The following is a 21131-nucleotide window of genomic DNA, read 5'->3' on the forward strand; positions in this document are numbered from 1 at the left end:
GGTTCCTCACGTGTTTTCCGTAGCTCCACGTTGCTGCAGTGTAGAGACCACTTTGGTCTCTGTCTTGCTCTCAAAGGGTGATGGAGGTCATCCCCGCCTGGCACCATGGTTTAGGACGCGGGCCTGGCCGCCCCGGAGCCGGCGCTCGGCCCTCTTTGCACAGACGGGCTTCTGTGGAACAAGCCAATAATGATGCATGCTCTCGGCACCAGGTGTTGCTGATGGGAAGCAGGTGTGCAGCCAGGAAATACTGACGGCACCGGGGTCCCGCTCGAGGCTCCGTGCGCATCTGCTCTGGGAAGGGCGTCCCGGTCAGGAGCACAGGCCTGAGGAGGCGCGGCTTCCCGAGCAGAGACTCGGTTTGGAGGAGCGGGCGAGGGGGCAGCTTCCCGTGGGGCTCAGGGTGTGTGACGGACCCGCCAGTCCAACTGGTGTGAAAAGCGTAAAGCAGGGGTCCTCCAACTTTTTAAACAGGGGGCCAGTTCCCTGTCCCTCAGACCGTTGGAGGGCCGGACTATAGTTTAAAAAAAAAACTATGAACCAATTCCTATGCGCACTGCAGGCCTTGGACGCGTCGGCTGCTAAGCAGGACAGGCAGCGGCACCCGGCGGGCCGGATACATGTCCTCGGCGGGCCACATGTGGCCCGCAGGCTGTAGTTTGAGGATGCATGGCGTAAAGGATGCAACGGGCACCCGTCTTGTACCGCGGTGGCTCCGGTGTTGCGGGGCGTGGGCTGACCCTGAGTCAGGCGGCGGGGGGGAGAGCTTGCCCTGCAATCAGTCCCCGCAGGGAAGGCATGGGTCACAGCACGGAGCCGCCGCTGTAGCTGACTGCTGGCTCAGAAACCCCCCCGCCCCCCCCCCCCCCCCGTGAAGGGTCATGGGTGACAGACCCACATGCCTGGTTTTTCCTCTGGTTCTAAGAGGAAGGTTGTGGTCTTCCCTCCCCGAACAATAAGTTCGTGTTTTCTGGGCTCCCGCGGAGGGTAGAAGTACTTTTCTGCAAACGTCACTGTAATGAATGCCACAGACATAGTAAGAACCACCGCATCTAATCCATGCGCCACGGCAAGAACGGCCATGCCTGCCAGGTGGAGCTTGATGCTGGTCCCCGGATCGCCGTTCATCCGGCCCCTCACTGCACACGTTTGCCACGTTCGTGGACTTGCATGGAAGCCGCCTGTGTCACATGAGCGGACGTGGACCCGGCTTCCACCGTTTACGGGTCACTGTAGCCGGGAGCTGCCTGCGGATACGCGTCCAGTGTCGAGGGCGCACTCTGTGTCCGGGTTGTTCTCAGCGTGACTTTCTGTTAGAGCACGAAGGGGTGGATGCCTTCTCCAGGCTCATCACAAATAGCGTGCCCCCCCCGCCCCCCCGCAAAGCCATAGCCTAGTCCAGTGGTCGGCAAACTCATTAGTCCACAGAGCCAAATATCAACAGCACAACGATTGAAATTTCTTTGGAGAGCCACATTTTTTAAACTTAAACTTCTTCTAACGCCACTTCTTCAACATAGACTCGCCCAGGCCATGGTATTTTTTGGAAGAGCCACACTCAAGGGGCCAAAGAGCCGCATGTGGCTCGCGAGCCGCAGTTTGCCAACCATGGGCCTAGCCACAAGCATCTCCTCTGGGCTATACCTGCTCCGTGAGGTCCCGGGCCAAAGGCATGCCGGGAGGTTGCTTCCCGCTCCTGCTGTTCCCTCTGACACCCCGACACCCCGACACCCCGCCGAGCGCCGGGGGCAGGGTTAGCACCTGCGCGCCGAGCACGGGAGGAGGAGGGACATCGATGCCGCGTTCCTAAGGTCGCAGCAGAGCGAAGGCTGCCTCTCTAAGATCGCGGTCCTTTACACACTTAACTGAACGTTACTCACGCCGAGCACCTCTACGTGCGAGCAGTGGGAGGAGCTTTAAGTTGGAGGAAAAAAGAAATTAAAGACAGAAATAAAATGTGGAGAGTTTAGGGCACCTTTAGTAGTTGTGATATTACTTCTGGTCCATCAACCCCATTAGGCAGAACAGCCAAAAGGATAGAAATGTGTCGGAAGCAGCGTCGCCTACGACAGTCATGTAACCAGACTGGGGTGCAGCGTCGCCTACGACAGTCATGTAACCAGACCGGGGTGCTTGGCGTAGGCTTGGGAGTCTTTTATGGCAGTGCCCATGCTGGGCACAGGGCCTCTGGTCCCGGGGACAGGGATGGCAGGGGGTCCCTTTCTGTGTGCTTCTCTCTCTCACCACACACTGGTGGCACGACTGGTCAGCTCGCCCGGCTGTGGGCACGAACTGTAAGCTCACCCGGTGTGGGCACAGTCTGTAAGCTCGCCCGGCTGTGGGCATGAACTGTCAGCTCGCCCGGTGTGGGCACGGTCTGTCAGCTCGCCCGGCTGTGGGCACGCTCTGTAAGCTCGCCCGGCTGTGGGCACGGTCTGTCAGCTCGCCCGGTGTGGGCACGGTCTGTCAGCTCGCCCGGCTGTGGGCACGCTCTGTCAGCTCGCCCGGCTGTGGGCACGGTCTGTAAGCTCGCCCGGCTGTGGGCATGAACTGTAAGCTCGCCCGGTGTGGGCACGGTCTGTAAGCTCGCCCGGCTGTGGGCACGCTCTGTAAGCTCGCCCGGCTGTGGGCATGAACTGTAAGCTCGCCCGGTGTGGGCACGAACTGTAAGCTCGCCCGGTGTGGGCACGGTCTGTAAGCTCGCCCGGCTGTGGGCACACTCTGTAAGCTCGCCCGGCTGTGGGCACGGTCTGTCAGCTCGCCCGGTGTGGGCACGGTCTGTCAGCTCGCCCGGCTGTGGGCACGCTCTGTCAGCTCGCCCGGCTGTGGGCACAGTCTGTAAGCTCGCCCGGTGTGGGCACGGTCTGTCAGCTCGCCCGGCTGTGGGCACACTCTGTAAGCTCGCCCGGCTGTGGGCACGGTCTGTAAGCTCGCCCGGCTGTGGGCACGCTCTGTAAGCTCGCCCGGCTGTGGGCATGAACTGTAAGCTCGCCTGGCTGTGGGCACGGTCTGTCAGCTCGCCCGGCTGTGGGCACGGTCTGTCAGCTCGCCCAACTGTGGGCACGCTCTGTCAGCTCGCCCAACTGTGGGCACGCTCTGTCAGCTCGCCCGGCTGTGGGCACGGTCTGTCAGCTCGCCCGGCTGTGGGCACGGTCTGTAAGCTCGCCCGGCTGTGGGCACGGTCTGTCAGCTCGCCCGGCTGTGGGCACGCTCTGTAAGCTCGCCCGGCTGTGGGCACGCTCTGTAAGCTCGCCCGGCTGTGGGCACGCTCTGTAAGCTCGCCCGGCTCGCCTGCTTAAAGTCACCGCAGCTGCCCTTCCTGTCCAGATGAAGCCGTCATTGTGGGAGGGGCGGCATCCTTTCTGATCTGGCCCGGCCGCCGCCGCTGCGGGGTCTTCGTCCCCCATGACTTTCCCTCCTTTAAAACCACCTCCTCAATGCGTCCCCAGGCCCGGAGCCCCTCACGGCGCTGTGCCTGTTCGCCTTTTTGCGTCCATCGTCTTGGTTTCAAAACTGGATTTAAAAAGAGTCCGTGCTTATGTGAACCGGAACTGCTCTAAAACATTGTCTCCATGAAACAGACGCTAACCTTTATTCACTAGCTTTATTCGTCTTAGTTTTGTCGGGTGATAGGTAAGTTTACAAGTTATACCTTATCTCCTTCCTTTCTAACGAGGCAGCGAGATAAACGGAGAGAGCTGCAGGCGCTATGGAGTGTGGCAAGCGCTCCTCTGTGCGCTGAGTCCGGGAGGGGTGTGGTGGCCTGTGCTGCTCACCATAAAAGAACAGCTGAAAGGAAGCTCTACGTGCTAACGCAACGAGGACAGTGAGGGGGGAAGTGTAGATCCCAAGTCCGAAGTCACTTGAAACGTCTTAAAGCTCGGACTTCGTGATTGCTCAGGATTTCTCTCTGCTTGTAGCCAATAAAGCCGTGTGACCAACGTGTGAGTTACTGCTGGGGGAGGGGCGCTCCTCCCGCCCGTCCAGCCCCGAGGCGCACTCCGCGGTCCCCACGTTTCTCAGCCTCCGGCTGCGGGAGCAGGGACAGCAGGGACAGTGTCACGCTGTCCTGGTCGATTCAGCACCCCGGACAGCAGCAGCGGGGAATGGAGGAGGTGGCAGAGCCAAGCCAGGTGAGAAGCCCACCCGGGATGCAGGCGGCCGGGGCCCAGAGCTTCCGCCGTCTGTTCCCAGAGCTGGGCCCGCACCCAGAGGGGCCAGCCGCTTCTTGCAGATCGTCACCAGCTAACAGACCGCTGTCTGTGTGCCTGTCCCAGAGGTCACCTCCGGTCATTGGCGGGAGGTCACAACACGAGCGCTTTAACCTCTGATTTCCTTCGTGTGAGACGGACACTGGAAAGCTCTGCCCACGCGTGCAGCCGCCCATGCCACGGACGCCTGCGTGTCCTCTCGGGCCCACGCATCCTGAGACAGGAAGCCTCTGCTCTGAGGGAGAGAAGAGCCGTGTGGACCCCCGGCGGCTGTCCGCCAGAGCCCGGCTGCGCTGCAGACCGAGAGCGGGGACGCGCCCAGTCACGGCCGCCGCCAGTGGTGTCACACACCCAACGGCCGCCACGTTGCGTTTGGGGAAGTTACAGCCCCAACCGGCACTGGGATGTACTTCCCTGGGCCAGAAGGCTTTTAGACTTAGATATTTTTAGATTTTAAAAAGGTTGTGCAGTTTTTACATTTTAGCTCTGAAATACCTCCAGCAGTGTCTATGCCAGCCGTGGGCAAACTACGGCCCGCGGGCCGGATCCGGCCCGTTCGGCTGTTCCATCCGGCCCGCGGAGCCGAAAGAGCGGAGGGTTCTCTTGCTCTCTCTCCCCTCCGCTCCTTTACTTTGAATTTATATTAGTTCGCACAAACACTCCATCCATGCTTTTGTTCCGGCCCTCCGGTCCAGTTTAAGAACCCATTGTGGCCCTCGAGTCAAAAAGTTTGCCCACCCCTGCTATGCCCTGTCATTTTTAAAATATGTATATGGTAACTTCGCAGTGAGACGTCTGACTAGTCACACCAAGTTGGGTAAAGATAGACTAGAAATAGTGAGTCCCTGTCAGGTTTTGCCATAAAGGAAAGGTTACCCCACATTTAGAGAAAAGAGTTGAAACTGCGTTTTCAGCACCTTTTGGATTTGTGAATTTCATTTTAATGTTTTTTACCTATTACATTGGCCTAGGGAACAGACGAGGTTTATGCTTTCAAATTGGCTAATAAAGTAAAATTCTAAAAAATGCTTTTGAAGTGTCACAGTAGCCGAATTGCTGGGAAAGGCGATGCTGTTAGGCCTGACCCAGTGGTGCCGTCAGAGGGCCGTGTGCTTGCTGCAGTAACGCCCAAGACGTGCTCGCTCCTGCTGAGAGAGGCTTTAGGGTGGTGCATGCGTGCACGCCTGTGTGCGTGTGTGCGTGCGTGTGTTTCCATGCACACAATGCATTTATTTGTCATGAACCAGCAGAGGGACTAGCAGAAGGCGGCGGTCCTCCTGGTGGCGGTGGCGGTGGCCGTGGTGAATGGACAGCAAGTGACCGTCTGCGAACCACGGCCCTGCATCTTGGGAGCGACACCACTGAGCTCGGCCCGCCGCCGAGAGGCTGTATTAACGCCTGATTAAGAGAAAAGCAACGTACCATGGAGCATCACAGACTCACTTACTGTTGAGGTTTGACCTGTGTAACGGGGTCTAACCCGTTTCCCCGCTAGCACTGTTAAACGAGCAACGTCTGCAAGTATTGTGCGATCCAGCGAGTATCCAAACCTGTATCATTATTCCTGATCTTATTATTATTGTGTTGTTGTTGTTGTTCATCTTCCCTGGAGGATATTGTTCCATTGGTGTGTTTTTTTTCTTTTCTTTTAGAGGGAGGGGAGGGAGGAAGAGAGAGAGAGAGAGGGAGAGAGACGTATTTAATAGACAGGGCTAGTAATTTCTGTTTTCGTTTTATCGCATCACCTCTCACACCATGACCGGTGAACACTCCCTCGCCCCGGGAAGGACGTGGGCAGTTGTTTGTGGGGTTTGATCTGCGGGCCGAGCCCTTGGTGATTTGCTGGTGGGGTGTCTGCCGGTGGGTTCTGCAGCTCAGAGGAAACGGAAGTGCGGCCTCTGTGTCTGTGTGTGGAGCCCCGTGCCGACGGCCCCAGCTCAGCTGTTCTGCAGGGATTCCTCTGGGCTGTGGGGGAGGATCTTCGTGTTGGCAAGGAGCAGTGCCGCCAGCCCGCGTCCACAGGGTCGCTCGCCCCCCACCCTGCCCCTTCGGCGGGCAGGAGTTGCTCTAACTCTTCCTCTCAATGCCCTGAAGGATCTGCAGCTTTTAAAGGATGCGTGGAAAGGGCAGCACTTGCCTGGCTGGTGCTGCTCAATCAGCTGAGCATTGACTCATGAACACGGAGGTCACCCGTTCGATTCCTGGTCAGGGCACATGCTGGGTTGCGGGTTCGATCCCCAGTAGGAAGCGTGCAGGAGGCAGCCGATCGATGTTTCTCTCTCATCATTGATGCTTCTGTCTCTCTCTCCCTCTCCCTTCCTCTCTCTCTAAAATCAATATCAACATTTTTTAAGAAAGGGTAGCATTCCACGTTACAGAAGAAACGCCCCCAATCAGTGTGGTTTGCCTGCTGCCCCAGGAGAGGACCTGGGCTCAGGGGCAGGACTCCACACACACCCTGAAGGGGCTCCCACCCAGTGCACTGCACCCCCAGCTACCACAGCAAGACCATCGGCACAGCTCGCCCGGGGCTGAGGACGGCAGTTGGCCCGCGACGGTGCCCCTGGCCCGGGAGGTCTGATCTAGCTAACTGGCAGGTGGGCAGTCGGGACTGGTGAGACACTGACTAAGAGCAGCCTGGGTGGCAGCCCCTGGTTTTGGGACCCGCCCTGCCAGTAGCACACCACAGGGCTTCGGAGAGAACACCCGACCTGAGACAAGGGGTGCCTGCAGATGCGCCAGCGAGGTCCGCGGCAGCTGTCGTCTCCCCGGAGAGTGAGCGGGGTTCTCCCGTGACCGCTGGTGTTGGTGCACGTTGGCGGCTCCCAAGGTGTGGGGCCCAGAGCAGCTGTGAGAGCCTCGCTGGCACCTTGGAGAAATGCAGCCTGGCCAGGTGGCTCAGTGGTTGAGTGTCGACCTAGGAACCAGGAGGTCAGGGTTCGATTCCTCGTCAGGGCACAGGCCCGGGTTGCGGGCTCCATCCCCAGTGTGGGGCGTGCAGGAGGCAGCCCATCCATGATTCTCTCTCATCATTGATGTTTCTCTCTCTCTCTCCCTCTTCCTTCCTCTCTGAAATCAAAAATATATTTTAAAAAATGAAAAAAAGTGCAGATCCTTGCTCACTGTCAGGACTGCTGAGCAGGAACCCCAGGCAGGGCTGCAGGGTCTGGCTTACCACCGCCCTCCCCCCCACTCCGGAGTTTGCGGTGCACTGCACTCAAGACCCGCAGGCATCGCTCGCTGTGCTCAGGACAGGGGAGAAGGAGGCCGGTGTGTTGCACACAGGGAAAGAGCAAGCTAGGGTGCTGTCAGATGTGTAGAGGGAACCGGCCTCATCTGTTAAATAAATCCATTGACTTTTCATGTAAGAAATACACCAAGTGGCCAGATTATGATGATCTCTGAATGCATAATCATCTGGCCACTCAGTGTATATCCTATGTAATAAAAGGCTAATATGCAAATTGTCCCCTTGACCAGGAGTTCAACCAGCAGGCAGGCCGGCCAACCACTCATGTCCCCTCCCCCTGGCCAGGCTGGCCATACCCCACCTATGCACAAATTCATGCACCGGGCCTCTAATATATATATATATATATATATATATATATATATATATATATATACATACATACATATACATATACATATATATACATATACATATACATATATATACACACACACATACATACACACATATGTGTATATATATACACACACATACACACATATATACACACATGTGTGTGTATACACACACACACACATATATATATATATACACACACACACACACACACACACACACACACACACACACACACTGAGTGGCCAGATTATTATGCGTTCAGAGGTCATCATAATCTGGCCACTCAGTGTGTATCGAATGCTTGGCCTACGCCGGGCCCTGTGAGGGTGCAAGTAGGAGGAAGACGTTCCACAGCCATCTCAGGATTGGGTGCAGGGCAGTCAATCAGCGCCTGTGCGCAAAATCCGATTGGCCACGTGTGTTTATAAACTTTTCTTGGTTTGCAGCTGCTTCTGCTCATGTGTATGTCGCCGAGGGCTTCTTTTAGGCAACAGCGTGGCGTTGCGAAGTGCAACAAAGACATACGGCCCCAAAGCTGAAACCACGGACCCTCGCAGCTGTGATGGCAGTGGGTTGACGCCAGGCCTAGGGTTTAAGGACGAATACCTTCCGTAGGCCACGTGGGGCCCCAGCGGGGGTCCCGCCCCCCTCCCGCCCCCCGGTGAGCTGTTTGTAGAAGATGTCTGTCATCAGACAGTTTAGCTCCGTGGAGTGACTATCCTGGAAGATGCAGAGACAGACGGGACGCAGAGCCTCCCCGGCCGAGCACGTCGGGGAACGAAGGGGAGAGGGGTGTGCACAGACATGGAAAGAACAGGAGGAAGAAATGAAGAAACGTAAATAGAATATTTTGGTTGAGAAGGGAGGGTATTATCCATCAAAAGAACGTGACTTCTGTGAAAAGCTGAATGAAGGGTGTGCCCACTGGTGTGGCTCAGCCGGCTGGGTGCCCCTCATGCACCTAACGCAGGGGTGGGCAAACTTTCTGACTCGAGGGCCACAATGGGTTCTTAAACTGGACCGGAGGGCCGGAACAAAAGCATGGATGGAGTGTTTGTGTGAACTAATATAAATTCAAAGTAAAGGAGCGGAGGGGAGAGCAAGAGAACCGGATATAACAGCTGGATCCGGCCCGCGGGCCGTAGTTTGCCCACAGCTGAACGGTTGCCCGTTGGATTCCCTGTCAGGGCATGTGCCCGGGTTTCGGGCTTGATCTCTGGTAGGGGCGTGCAGGAAGGAGGCAGCCAATCAATGTTACTCTCACACGTCAATGTTTCTCTCTTCTCCCTTCCTGTGTCTCGAAAAATCAATAAACTATTTTTAAAAAAATAAAAATAGAGTAAAATTAAATGGAAAAGGAGTGTGTGCAGAACAAGAGTAGGGAAATGAATGACCAAGGTGAGAGGTACAGGTTCCAACATCCCAGCTGCTGCCGTGGGGTGGGGCCGGTCCCCCCAGGATTCTGGGGTGCTGGGGTTCAGGACAGGTGTGGGGCTCCGCATGAGCTGGGCGAGTCACGCTCTGCTCCTCCGTGGGTCGCATTGGCGTGCGTGCCTCCTGAGAGCAGGGTCCTTCCGCTGTCCTTCCCTCCTGCTGCTCACGGACCAGTGGTGTCGAGATGCTGTGGGGAAAACGAAAGCACCGGGTCACGCCCTGGCTTCGCCTGTGATTGTGTGGCTTTGGGCCAGGGGTCCTCAAACTTTTTAAACAGGGGGCCAATTCCCTGTCCCTCAGGCCGTGGGAGGGCCGGACTATAGTTTAAAAAAAAAAACTATGAACAAATTCCTATGCGCACTGAGGGCCCGGGACGAGTCGGCTGCTAAGCAGGACAGGCAGCGGCACCCGGCAGGCCAGATACATGTCCTCGGCGGGCCGCATGTGGCCCGCGGGCCATAGTTGGAGGACCAATCAATTCATGGCTCTAGGTATCCCTCTCCTCATCACATGACACTACCTCAGGCTTCCTCCTGTGTCCACGTGGAGCTCGTCCATGAGACGCACTTGTCCGTGAGGGGCCTGGCTCCACGGGGCACAAGAGCAAAAGAAGGGAAGGCTATCCGACCCCTGGGCCCTCTTCAAAGGGCGTCCCTGACTGCTGCCCAAGGTCATTCGTTCCCCTCGAGAGATCTGCTGCTGACTGATTTCTAACTCAGACCTAATGAGAGAGCCCTTCTCCTGCCCCGACTGCCTCACATTTAAGAAATTTTACTGTGTTGGCTGTGATCGTTTCCCGTGGAAATGGTTAGACAGGGAAGCGCCGGCTGCCTGCCGTGTCTTTGATCGTATTTCTCTTTCTTGCAGGAATTTTTCTTTAAATGTTCGGCGCACCCGACCTCTGACAAAGAAACGTCAGTAGCTTTGAACCTGATCACCACAAACAGCCGGGACATCACCTGCATCACGTGCACCGACATCAGGTGAGGGCCTGGAAACACCGTCACACCGACACCTCGCTTTCCCCAGAGCGCGACCTCCCCAGGGACTTCTCTCCCCCGAGGAGAGTCTGCTTGACTTTGACACTATCTGCCTCGCTTGGGTATAGTTTAATGAAAAAGACTTCAAAATGCCAAGTCCTTGCATTTTGCAGCTTGCTCAGTAGTCAAGTAGGATCCTAGGATATACGTGAGAGGACTTCTACCTCAAAACGGACTCAGGCGTAGAGATGTTGTCACGGATTCATGCTTGGGCTTTTGTCATGGACTCATGCATAGGATGTTGTCATGGATTCATGTGTAGGGATGCTATCATGGACTCATGCACAGGATGCTGTCATGGATTCATGATAGGGATGTTGTCATGGATTCATGTGTAGGGATGTCATGAATTCATGCACAGGATGTTGTCATGGACTCATGATAGGGATGTTGTCATGGATTTATGTGTAGGGATGCTATCATGGACTCATGCATAGGATGTTGCCATGGATTCATGCATAGGATGTTGTCATGGATTCATGCATAGAATGTTGTCATGGATTCATGCATAGGATGTTGTCATGGATTCATGCATAGGATATTGTCATGGATTCATGTGTAGGGATGCTATCATGGACTCATGCACAGGATGCTGTCATGGATTCGTGATAGGGATGTTGTCATGGATTCATGTGTAGGGATGTCATGAATTCATGCACAGGATGTTGTCATGGACTCATGATAGGGATGTTGTCATGGATTCATGTGTAGGGATGTTGTCATGGATTCATGTGTAGGGATGTTGTCATGGATTCATGCATGGTGATGCTGTCATGGACTCATGCACAGGATGTTGTCATGGACCCATGCGTGGGGATGACATTAATCCCTTCATGAGCACAGCCCAATACTCTACATCGTGCTTTGCTAATTGTGGTTTTTTCCCCCCAGCTAATGCTTTATATTTTAATTTAGAAATAATTCAGTCACAATAAAATTCCTTAACTGTTAGAAAAATTTATCCTTATGGTTAGTAAAATTTTAGTTTAATTCTTTCCAGTATCCTGAGAAGCCTGGGTATTTGCATGTACATATGGGTTGTGTGTGTGTGAATGTGTATACGCGTAATGTATGCAATCATGTTATATATGTAGTTTTGTATCTGCCTTTTCCATTTAACATGGTACCGTGATAAATTTTCCTGCGATGAAATGTTTTATGAAAACAAGGACCGTGTTTTTAATAAGCGTCTTAGATTCCATCACATGGGAATACTCTATTTACTCCTTTCCCCATTGCTAATAATTTAGACTATTTCCAGTGTTTTTAAAAAATGTACATATTAAATGAAGTAAGACTGAAGTCCAAATCCTTTCATGTGCTTCGAATGTAAAGGCAGAGTCACAGAAATTGGCCTCCGGGTCCCTCATAAAATCCAGGAACTGAAGTAGGAAATCGGTAAAGCTCTGGCTGGCTCTAACGGTGGGAGCCGCACTCAGTCACAGCTTCAAAGTGATCGTGTCATTTGAGAAAACCCTTGTTTGTGGGTCCCGCCTGCTAGCAGGTGCAGGAGGAGCAGGAGGGTTTCGGGGCTGCTTAACACGCGAAAACATGTGGAAGATAGATGTGCCATGCATTTCCAGATGCTGGTGTAACATTTCCTTCAGGGTGTGAAAGGAAAACAGTGACGGGAAGTGAGATACAAAGACAGTTCGCAGCGGAGGGAGCCGAGAATCACAGAGCCCCGGCCTGTCCGTGTGCTCTGCCCGCTACGGGCTGCCTGAAGGGCGAGGGAGGCCAGGCTGACGGCGTGCAGATGTGACTGAGGCCGCCGTCCCACTCCTGTCTCTGCAGCAGAGGATTTAAATCAGTGTTTCCGGCCCGAGTTAAAGCAATTCCGCTTCATGCAATGCAACAAGCAGAAAACAGATTATTTTCAGGAACACATGCTCCTTGTAAAAACCCTCCTGAATTTCATGGAATTTTCCAAACCCAAATAAGATAAAGTAAATTTATCAGCAATCAACGAGCCTTAAGGCGACATTAGGAATAAGGAGGAGGTTAAGGCGATATTAGGAATAAGGAGATTAAGGGGATTTTAGGAATAGGGAGGAGAGTCAAATTTCTGCGTCGAACTGGTAGGATCCAGATCCTTCAGCTGTATTGTTGAGGGTCAGTTACTTATGCAAAGAGGACTGTTTTATCAACACTGATGCTTTGAACTGTGAGCCTCTGTCAGTGGGCGACCTTCCTTTCCCCGGAGTCCACCCGCCAGGCTTCCTCGAGACATTGCAGGAGCCTCGGCATGAAATTCCCACGCTCACCTCTTCATTCAGCGGGGGCTGCAGGTGCCCCGCAGACCCACCTGGGCCAGTTCTGCAGCATTAAGGTCAGCCTGGCACGCGGACCCGCCTGGGTCATTTTCCGATGGTGGACGTTAAGGAGCGGCTGTATTTCTAAAGCCCCTAAGTGGCCCTCGCCAGAGCTGGTGGCAGGGAAGCCTTATTTTTATGGCCTGTTTTCAATGGAAGTGAATGCCACACAGCGTCGTGATTATTTCTTTCATTTGATTCACGAGCCTTTAAGCAGCTCATTGTACTCTGAATAATATTGTAAGTGAAATGTGCATTTGTTTTTAATTGCAACGTAATCCTTGTCATTAGCGATTGATTATCAACTTGGTGAGGGGAGCACGCTATCTTCATTGCAAGTTGTATTTGCACCGGTTCATGTCTTCACATTGTAAAGTGCCGGGACATTGGTTGGTGGCGGGCAATGGTGTGATCTACGCTGCTCTCTGAAGACATGGCTCGCGCAGCCATTATTTCCCGTGACATTTAGAATGGAGTATTTACAGATTTGTTCTTCGCGGCTTCCAAAACTCACAGAGCTGTTTGCAGCCAAATCAGCCATCGTCTCAGGAACCCAAATGCAAGCAAATAGTTTACTGAAGCGAGGCTCATGGTGTGCCGATTCCGTTTCTTGTTACTTGGGCCAATTCTGCATCGGGAGAACTCAGCCTCGGACCCTGTCTCCGAGGGGCAGTGGGAATGGCAGCCCGAGCTGTTCTGGGCCCGGCACACATCGCCCAGCACAAGAGCTACTGCCTGTGCGGCCCTGATGGCCAGCGCGCACGCCAAGACCCACACGCTCACGTGTGGACGTTCCTGCGCGGGCACCAGCCTCCGGCATCAGTACCCGGCGTGGCCAGTATACGCAGCATCTGGTCTTTAGCACCCCTGTCATCAGAGATACCTTAAAAAGTCAACCTGCCCTGACCGGTGTGGCTCAGTGGATAGAGCGTCGGCCTGCGGACTGAAGGGTCCCAGGTTCGATTCCGGTCAAGGGCATGTACCTTGGTTGCGGGCACATCCCCAGTAGGAGGTGTGCAGGAGGCAGCTGATCGATGTTTCTCTCTCATCGATGTTTCTAACTCTCTATCACTCTCCCTTCCTCTCTGTAAAATATCAATAAAATGTATTTAAAAAATAAATAAATAAAAATAAAAAGTCAACCAATCTTCCCTGGGCAATGTGCTCAGCGGTTAGAACATCAGCCCACACACAGCAGGGTCTTGGGGCTGATTCTCTGTCAAGGGCACATACTTGGGTTGCAGGCTCAATCCCCTGCCCCAGGGTGCGTGCGGGAGGCAACCAATCGTGGTGTCCCTCTCCCATTGATGTTTCTCTCTCTCTCTCTCTCTCTCTCTCTCTATCTCTCCCTTCCACCTCCATCTACTTTCTCTAAAAATCAATGGGAAAAATATCCTCAGGTGAGGATTACAACAACAAAAAAGCTAACCCCCTGTTTACTCAGCAGGTGTATGTTGAGCTGAGGTGACTCAGGAGGTGTTGCAGGTGCCTCGGGCTGTGAAGAGCCTGCATATGGGATGCAGGGAGGGCAGATGCCAGCTGTGCCCCCCAGCAGTCGAGGGTGTGGTGGGAAAGGGCTGGGTAGGGCCAGGGGACCCCGGCAGCCCCTCCCGGTGCCGCCTCAGTGTGCCGTTGCTCTGCGGCAGGAGCCCAAACTCACTTCCAGTGACTCTGTTGCCTGGGCGAGACAGCGTGGAAAGCAGACAGAGAATAGCCTCTATGTAGTGAGTGAAGCAGGGCATGTGCCCGTTGGCCCACCCGCTGTTCTGTACCCCCAGCCAGCAGTGCTGACACCTCCTGTTCTGTGGACACACCTCCTCCTCGCTCGTTACTCAGCAAAGGGCCGGACCCTGACCCTTGACCCCAAAGCCAAACTCCAATACATGGTGCTGTCATTGCTAGTCTTCACATCTGGTTTCTTCCCCTCAGCCATTTTGTTCAAAATGTATTTTCTTGTTTTCTTTCTTTATATTAAAAACATGCAGCTGCCTGTGAGCTTCCTTAAAGTTGCCATATAACCAGGGGTGGGCAAACTTTTTGACTCGAGGGCCACAATGGGTTCTTAAACTGGACCGGAGGGCCGGAACAAAAGCATGGATGGAGTGTTTGTGTGAACTAATATAAATTCAAAGTAAAGGAGCGGAGGGGAGAGCGAGAGAACCCTCCGCTCTTTCAGCTCCGTGGGCCGGATAGAACAGCCGAATGGGCCGGGTTCGGCCCGCGGGCCGTAGTTTGCCCACGGCTACATATAACTAAAGCATTCACCATTTCTCTATAGACCATGATACTGTAACTGAGAAATCTCCCTCTGCTGGCAGAAGTCAGCAGTTTTGATGGAGTGTTCTCACCTCTAACTGCTTTGTAAGTTAAATGAATGACTATTTCTGACAGAATACTATCCCAAGCACTGTTTTTTGCTTCACTCAGGGAAACTTCCGTTGATAAACATTTTTACAACACAGAAAGCCCTCGTCAAGTAAGTTATTTTTATGTATACATATTTTGGAACTTCCACCATTTCGAGGCAACAAAATCAGAAGTTTTCTCCATCTTGTGGTATGAATATAAATTCATCTAATTAAAAATAGAACTTGCATTGAAAGATTCTATGAATTGAAATATTCCAAAAGTTAAATTATGGATTTCAGAATGAAACTTGTATGTCATTTGATTTCTCATCGAATGGAGTCAGATCTGCCTTCACTTTTTAGGGATTAACCCAGTTTCTTCTTATGAGTTATACTTATTTAAAGCTTCAGAAGCTGGGGGATTCCATTAATTGAAGAATTTGCTAAAATATTGCTAACTGATTTTGAGCAAATTTAGAAGACTCTCATAAAATAATACAATTGTAGTGTAGGGGAGAAAAAAAAAATTGTTTCCTATACTCTCCTCGGTTCTCCAGCTGAAGTCCCGACAAAAGACAGATGAACAAAAACAAAATAAGCAGAAATTTACTAACCAGAGCAGCCCACATACACATGGGAGAACCCAGAGATGGGTAACTCAAAGAGCTGGTTAGAACTCCGGCTTATACAAGGGTGGGCAAAAGTAGGTTTACAATTGTAAGTACACAAAACACAGAGTTTATTCTTGTATTACTATTTATCAGTTATTGTGTGATTTTCCATAAAAACAGCTGGAAACCTACTTTATACCCATCCTGTATACCTTCTTAATCAAAGAACAATCCCTTTGTGGAGAAGTGACAGCACAAAGGAAAGAACTTTGAACTTCTAGGGCAGCGAATTGTGGGAAGGAAAACATATGGGGGAATCTAACGGAAGACGAGGGCCAGTTAGGAACGTTTGTAATGTAGCCGTCTGCCTCTGGTGTCCCCGTGGCTGATGGGGTCTAGAGGTGTCTCCAGTGATTAACTTCTGTCCTTCCTAGCAGAGCAGGGGAGGGGACACCGTTACAAAGGCATGTCCTGCATTCAGGCAATACGGGAGAGAGAGCATTTCCTGTGTCTGCTTCCTCCCAGTGGGCTGCAGCTCAGATTAGTCCCGACGCCAACATGGCAGGTCTGGGAGTGGTGCCTGTTTCACCTCCAGCAGGCTCTCTTCTCCAGCATCGGATTCACCGCCACAGCTCTGCAGACAGACTTACACGTGGCGACGACTTCTTCTTTGCTGGGTGCACCAGTCCAGCCCTCTCGGGGGCGGGAGCCGGTTGGTTCACACAGTAGTGTTTTTAGGGCTGGGTGTTCTCTGACGTGCGATTGATGAGGGCAGCAAGGCAGGCAGTGCAGCTGGCACCCAGAGGCTTTCTTACCCGACATCGGATTTGTCACGACAGCTTTGCAGACATATCTGTGAATTTTGACAACCACGGCTTCTGCTTTGATTGGGAGGCTGGCTATCACAGCTTGTTGAACACAGTTACAAGTGGCACGCACACCGCAATTACTTCCAAGCAGGTTCCACAAGCTCCTGACTTTAGTGAGGATGTTGTTTTCAACCTTGATGCTCTTTTCCACCCAAATATACATTCATGCTGTCACTTTAAAAACAATACATTCAGTGTGGAGCTTTAAACCAAATTGTCAGTAGAACCCACAATGTCAGGTCATTCACGATCAAGAAAATACACTTCCAGAAGTTTCACTCTGAGTCAATGAATTACATGGGGAAAAAAAACTGAACAGTTATTGGAATGGACAGACTTTCTATTTTTAGTATAGAGTGACGCCGATAGGCTACGATTCAGTTTAACTTCCCTGAAGTTCTGCTAAGCAGGCCAGTGCCAACAGCTATCACCTATCTCGTGCATGCACAGAAAACTTGGAATCCAAACCGAGTAAATTAATTTAGAACAGTGACTTGATCTAAATGGGAAACCACACTTCACTGAGTAATATGCAAATGTGCCTTCTGAGCTGCGGCTGAAGTCGGGTTTCGGAGCTCAGAGCTCAGCGTTCTCAAAATAGCTCAGGCTTGGTGCCTGCCGGCGCGGCTCCAGCAGGTGGGCGAGTCTGGTCAATGATATTTAGAACCCCTCTGGCGGATGGAAGAGTCGAATAACACCAACGCCACATCTGTATTCAATCCTTACCTTTCCTGAGCGGTGGAGATGGTGTTCAGCAATACTGTGGTTTATAATAACAAAGCCTATTGGACTTCTGCCACTGCCAGAGCTCCTCAGACCCTTAGAATTCTCTGATGTAAGAGCAGCAAAGGTGTCTTTCGTTGTGAGGAGGTGCCTTGGGACCCCTCCTGGGATGGGGGCTGGTTGCCAGGGAGCCACCAGGTGATGGAAGGGTTGGAGCTTCCAGTCCAGTCGCCGTGGGGGATGTTGGGACGGAGACTGTTTTACTTATTTATTAGGGACCGAGGCCTGTGAAGGGCAAGGGGAAGAGGCTAGAGTGGCAGGAACGATGAAGGAGACACGGGCCTCGCTAGGCCCTGGCCCACTGCGTGGGGCCTCGGCAGTGAGCGTGCCCCGCGTCCCGGGAGACCAAACCCAGACACTACGTGGCACCTGGCTGAGTCTCCAGCGACACTGCCCAGGGACAGGGGCTGGTTCAGATCCGAGGAGCTGACAGCTGGAGGCGCCTGCTGACCACATGCCCGGCAGCTGGGGGGCAGCGCGTTGTGAGGGGGCCCAGAGGGTGCCTCTCCGTCTCTCCTGGACGCTGTAGGCCAGGGGCCGGAAGAACTGAGAATCCCGAGGAAAGGGATGGGGGACAATGTTAGGGAATAGAGGGGACACTAAGTATTTCTGGACGAGAATCGGCAACTAGAATCTCTTTTAACTTACTCTGGTAATTGCTGTAATTACCAGGGAATTTCATCCAGAGGAATAAGACACACTTTTTAAAGCAAAATTAATCCAATTCAAGGTTCATGTCATGATGTGAATAGCTGTAAAAGACAACGTTTTATTCATTCATCCTATCTAATAAAAGAGTAATATGCAGATTGACCATCACTCCAACACACAAGATGGCTGCGCCCATGTGGTCAAAGATCCTGCCCCCATGTGGACACAAGATGGCCGCCACAAGATGGCCAGCAGGGGAGGGCAGTTGGGAGGGACCAGGCCTGCAAGGGAGGGCAGTTGGGGGCAATCAGGCCAGCAGGGGAGGGCAGTTGGGAGGAATCAGGCCTGCAAGGGAGGGCAGTTGGGGGCGATCAAGCCTGCAGGGGAGGGCAGTTAGGGGTGACCAAGCTGGCAAAGGAGAGAAGTTGGGGGCAACCAGGCCTGCAGGGAAAGGCAGTTGGGAGGGACCCAGGCCTGCAGGGGAGAGCAGTTGGGGGGGACCAGGCCTGCAGAGGAGGGCAGTTAGGGGTGACCAGGCCTGCAGGGAAGGGCAGTTAGGGGAAAACAGGCTGGCAGGGGAGCAGTTAGACATCCATCAGGCTGGCAGGGGAGTGATTAGGGGGTGATCAGGCTGGCAGGCAGAAGCGGTTAGGGGCAATCAGGAAGGCAGGCAGGCGAGCAGTTGGGACCAGCAGTCCTGGATTGTGAGAGGGATGTCCGACTGCCCATTTAGGCCTGATCCCACTGGGATCGGGCTTAAACAGGCAGTCGGACATCCCTCGAGGGGTCCCAGATTGGAGAGGGTGCAGGCTGGGCTGAGGGACACCCCCTCCCCCATGCACGAATTTCGTGCACCAGGCTTCTAATACTTTATAAATACCATGATATCATGATATTGATTTGATGTAGAAACTATTGTAAATTTTTATTGTTAAATTTGACATAAATGATCACTTAAAATAGAAAAACAACATAAAACATACTTAAATCACCAAAATATATATTTTAAAACATTTAGGAAACAAACTTCACAATTTAGTTTTATGTTCAGAATTCCATATGGTTAAAGGGCATTGGGAAGAGATGAATGATTATCATGTCTTTTACGAAAACCATTGTTTTCTCTAAAGATCTACCCACAGCACAAATAATCGACATTGTCCCTGATAAATTAACCTGTAAGTTAATATCAGTTCTTAAAATAAATGGCAACGTTCTGTATCCGTCTAACTGAGCCCTTTACCTGTTCAAGGACTTGGCATCAGTATTAACACCCTAAGCTTTATGGGTTCCCGTGAGCTTCTGGCAGGTACAAGGGAGTCATGTTGCCAGCCAGACTTGCTTACCTGGATTCTGTTTTATGTCCACCTTGAGCGGTGACCGTGCTTGCTCAGTGATCATTTCAGAGCTTAACCTCAAATAAGGTCCAGAGAAACCTATGCTGACGAACGTGAAGTTAACCCTCAGAAGAGAGGGGCGTAGGATAATGACCCCCGGGGTTTAATTCAAGCCTGGTCTCCAACAGGAGAGGGGAGAAGACTTCCCCGGGGCGACTCCTCTGTGTGCTTAGCTTGTGGTCAGTGCCGGGGAGCGGGGGGAGGTACCCTCAGAGGCAGCAGGTGGAGGAGAAAGCCAGGAGTCAGGGTCGGCCTGGGTTTGCATCTGAGTGAAGGACAGGCTGTTTGACGTCCGGCTGGCCGTCCCCTGCAGCTGTGCATTCATCAGCGAGCCGACAGAGGTCATTTAAAGCAGCCGTCGCCAACAGGTGGTCCGCGGACCAGTGGTGGTCTCCGAGGTCCGAAAGGCTGGCGACGGCTGCTTTAAAGGATCCTCCAGGCCACGGTGCGGGTCCAACGATAAAATCCACTCGGGTGTGCTCCACGAGCAATAACCTGGCTTTCAAATGTTACGCACGGGGCACTTCCCCTCGGACTTGCGTGATGGATGCACCCCCTCGCATGGGTCTAAGCAGGGGTCCTCAAACTTTTTAAACAGGGGGCCAGTTCCCTGTCCCTCAGACCGTGGGAGGGCCGGACTATAGTTTTAAAAAAAAAACTATGAACAAATTCCTATTCGCACTGCGGGCCCGGGACGCGTCGGCTGCTAAGCAGGACAGGCAGCGGCACCCGGCGGGCCGGATACATGTCCTCGGCGGGCCGCCTGTGGCCCGCGGGCCGTAGTTTGAGGACCCCTGGCTAAGGACTCGGCTGCCCCCTGGTCACAGGGCCCGGGTGCAGGCGCACCGGTGAGCCCACACCGAGAGGTGGCCGAGCCTCTCCTGCGCCAAGTGGCCATGATCGCTTGTAGGTGAAAGCGTCCCTGGAGATGTTCCTAAGCGTCCTCTCAAACCATTGACGCAACGGCGACAGGGGCTCTCTCCCCGGCGACCCATTGCAGCGCGTTCGCAGCGCCGTGTCCTGGGAAGACGGCAGAGCTCGGGCCTCGCTGCTGCATCGCTCACGTCCGGCCGAGGCTGCCGTGCCCGCTCTCACCCGTGTCCGGGGAGGGCAGTTCGGCTCTTGCAACTCCACGTCCCTGTGAAGAGGGGTTTGATCAGGGAAATTAGAAAGTGCAGTTCGGTCTTTGAACCCATGGGGCCTTTCGCTGTCCTTTTCTGCTATACAGAGGCGGGGCCAGTCTTATTTAGCTTGACCTTGTCTTGGTTAAGTTTCTTTTCCAATAAATAAATTGGCGCCGTTCCCTGGCGAGCACCACAGCTCGGTCCATCCGTCTCTGACATTGTCTCTCCTCCCCCCCCGCCCCCCTTCCGTGGTGCTGGCAGAGGGAGCGGGCCCCTCCTCCCCGCTCACCAGGGCTAGTGTCACATCCCAGTTCCCACCACATTTGCTTTCAGGCATCCGTTGCCCTGGCCCAGAATCGCTCAGGGATGCCAACCAGCCGCCTGTGGGGAACCTGGGTGGGGGTGGGGGTGGGGTGGGGTAAGAGCACCCGGTCTGCAGAGGGAGGCCTCCTCCCCCACCCCCCCACCCCCCGTCCCGTCCAGGCTCCAGCTCTGCTGGTCCTGTCCTCCGGGCGAGTCCCCGGCCTCTCTGGACTCCGGTGAACGGCTCTGCGATGGAAAGAGGTGGGACTCAGAGAGCCGGCGCGGGGCAGACGCTGAGCCGCTGGCTGGAGCCTGCAGCAGGGAGTGTCCGGGGATCCTGTGGGATCTACGCTTCCTTCTCTTCACATCAGCGCGGCTCTGTGAGGCACGGCTCCAGAGGGCTTCGGCTCCACTGGGACGGGCGCTGCCCCCACTCCGCACCTCGTCCGCCTCCTG

At 53.5% G+C, this 21131-nt stretch overlaps 1 protein-coding gene across 10 annotated transcripts in view; it reads left to right on the top strand.

The window, feature by feature from the left end:
* PRKN (parkin RBR E3 ubiquitin protein ligase) overlaps positions 1–21131 on the top strand; it is a 638297-nt gene that overhangs the window by 363166 nt on the left and 254000 nt on the right. For all 10 annotated transcript variants that reach the window (XR_013960334.1, XR_013960335.1, XM_080663608.1 and 7 more), the window contains one exon: positions 10105–10220. Coding sequence is in view for 8 of the 10 variants with exons in the window: in XM_080663608.1 (XP_080519734.1) it covers positions 10105–10220 (116 nt within the window). In the remaining 2 variants the exon portion in view is untranslated. The remainder of the gene's footprint in view (positions 1–10104; positions 10221–21131) is intronic.

The sequence above is a fragment of the Plecotus auritus genome (assembly GCF_963455305.1).
Source record: "Plecotus auritus genome assembly, chromosome: 4".
Classification (NCBI taxonomy): Eukaryota; Metazoa; Chordata; class Mammalia; order Chiroptera; family Vespertilionidae; genus Plecotus; species Plecotus auritus.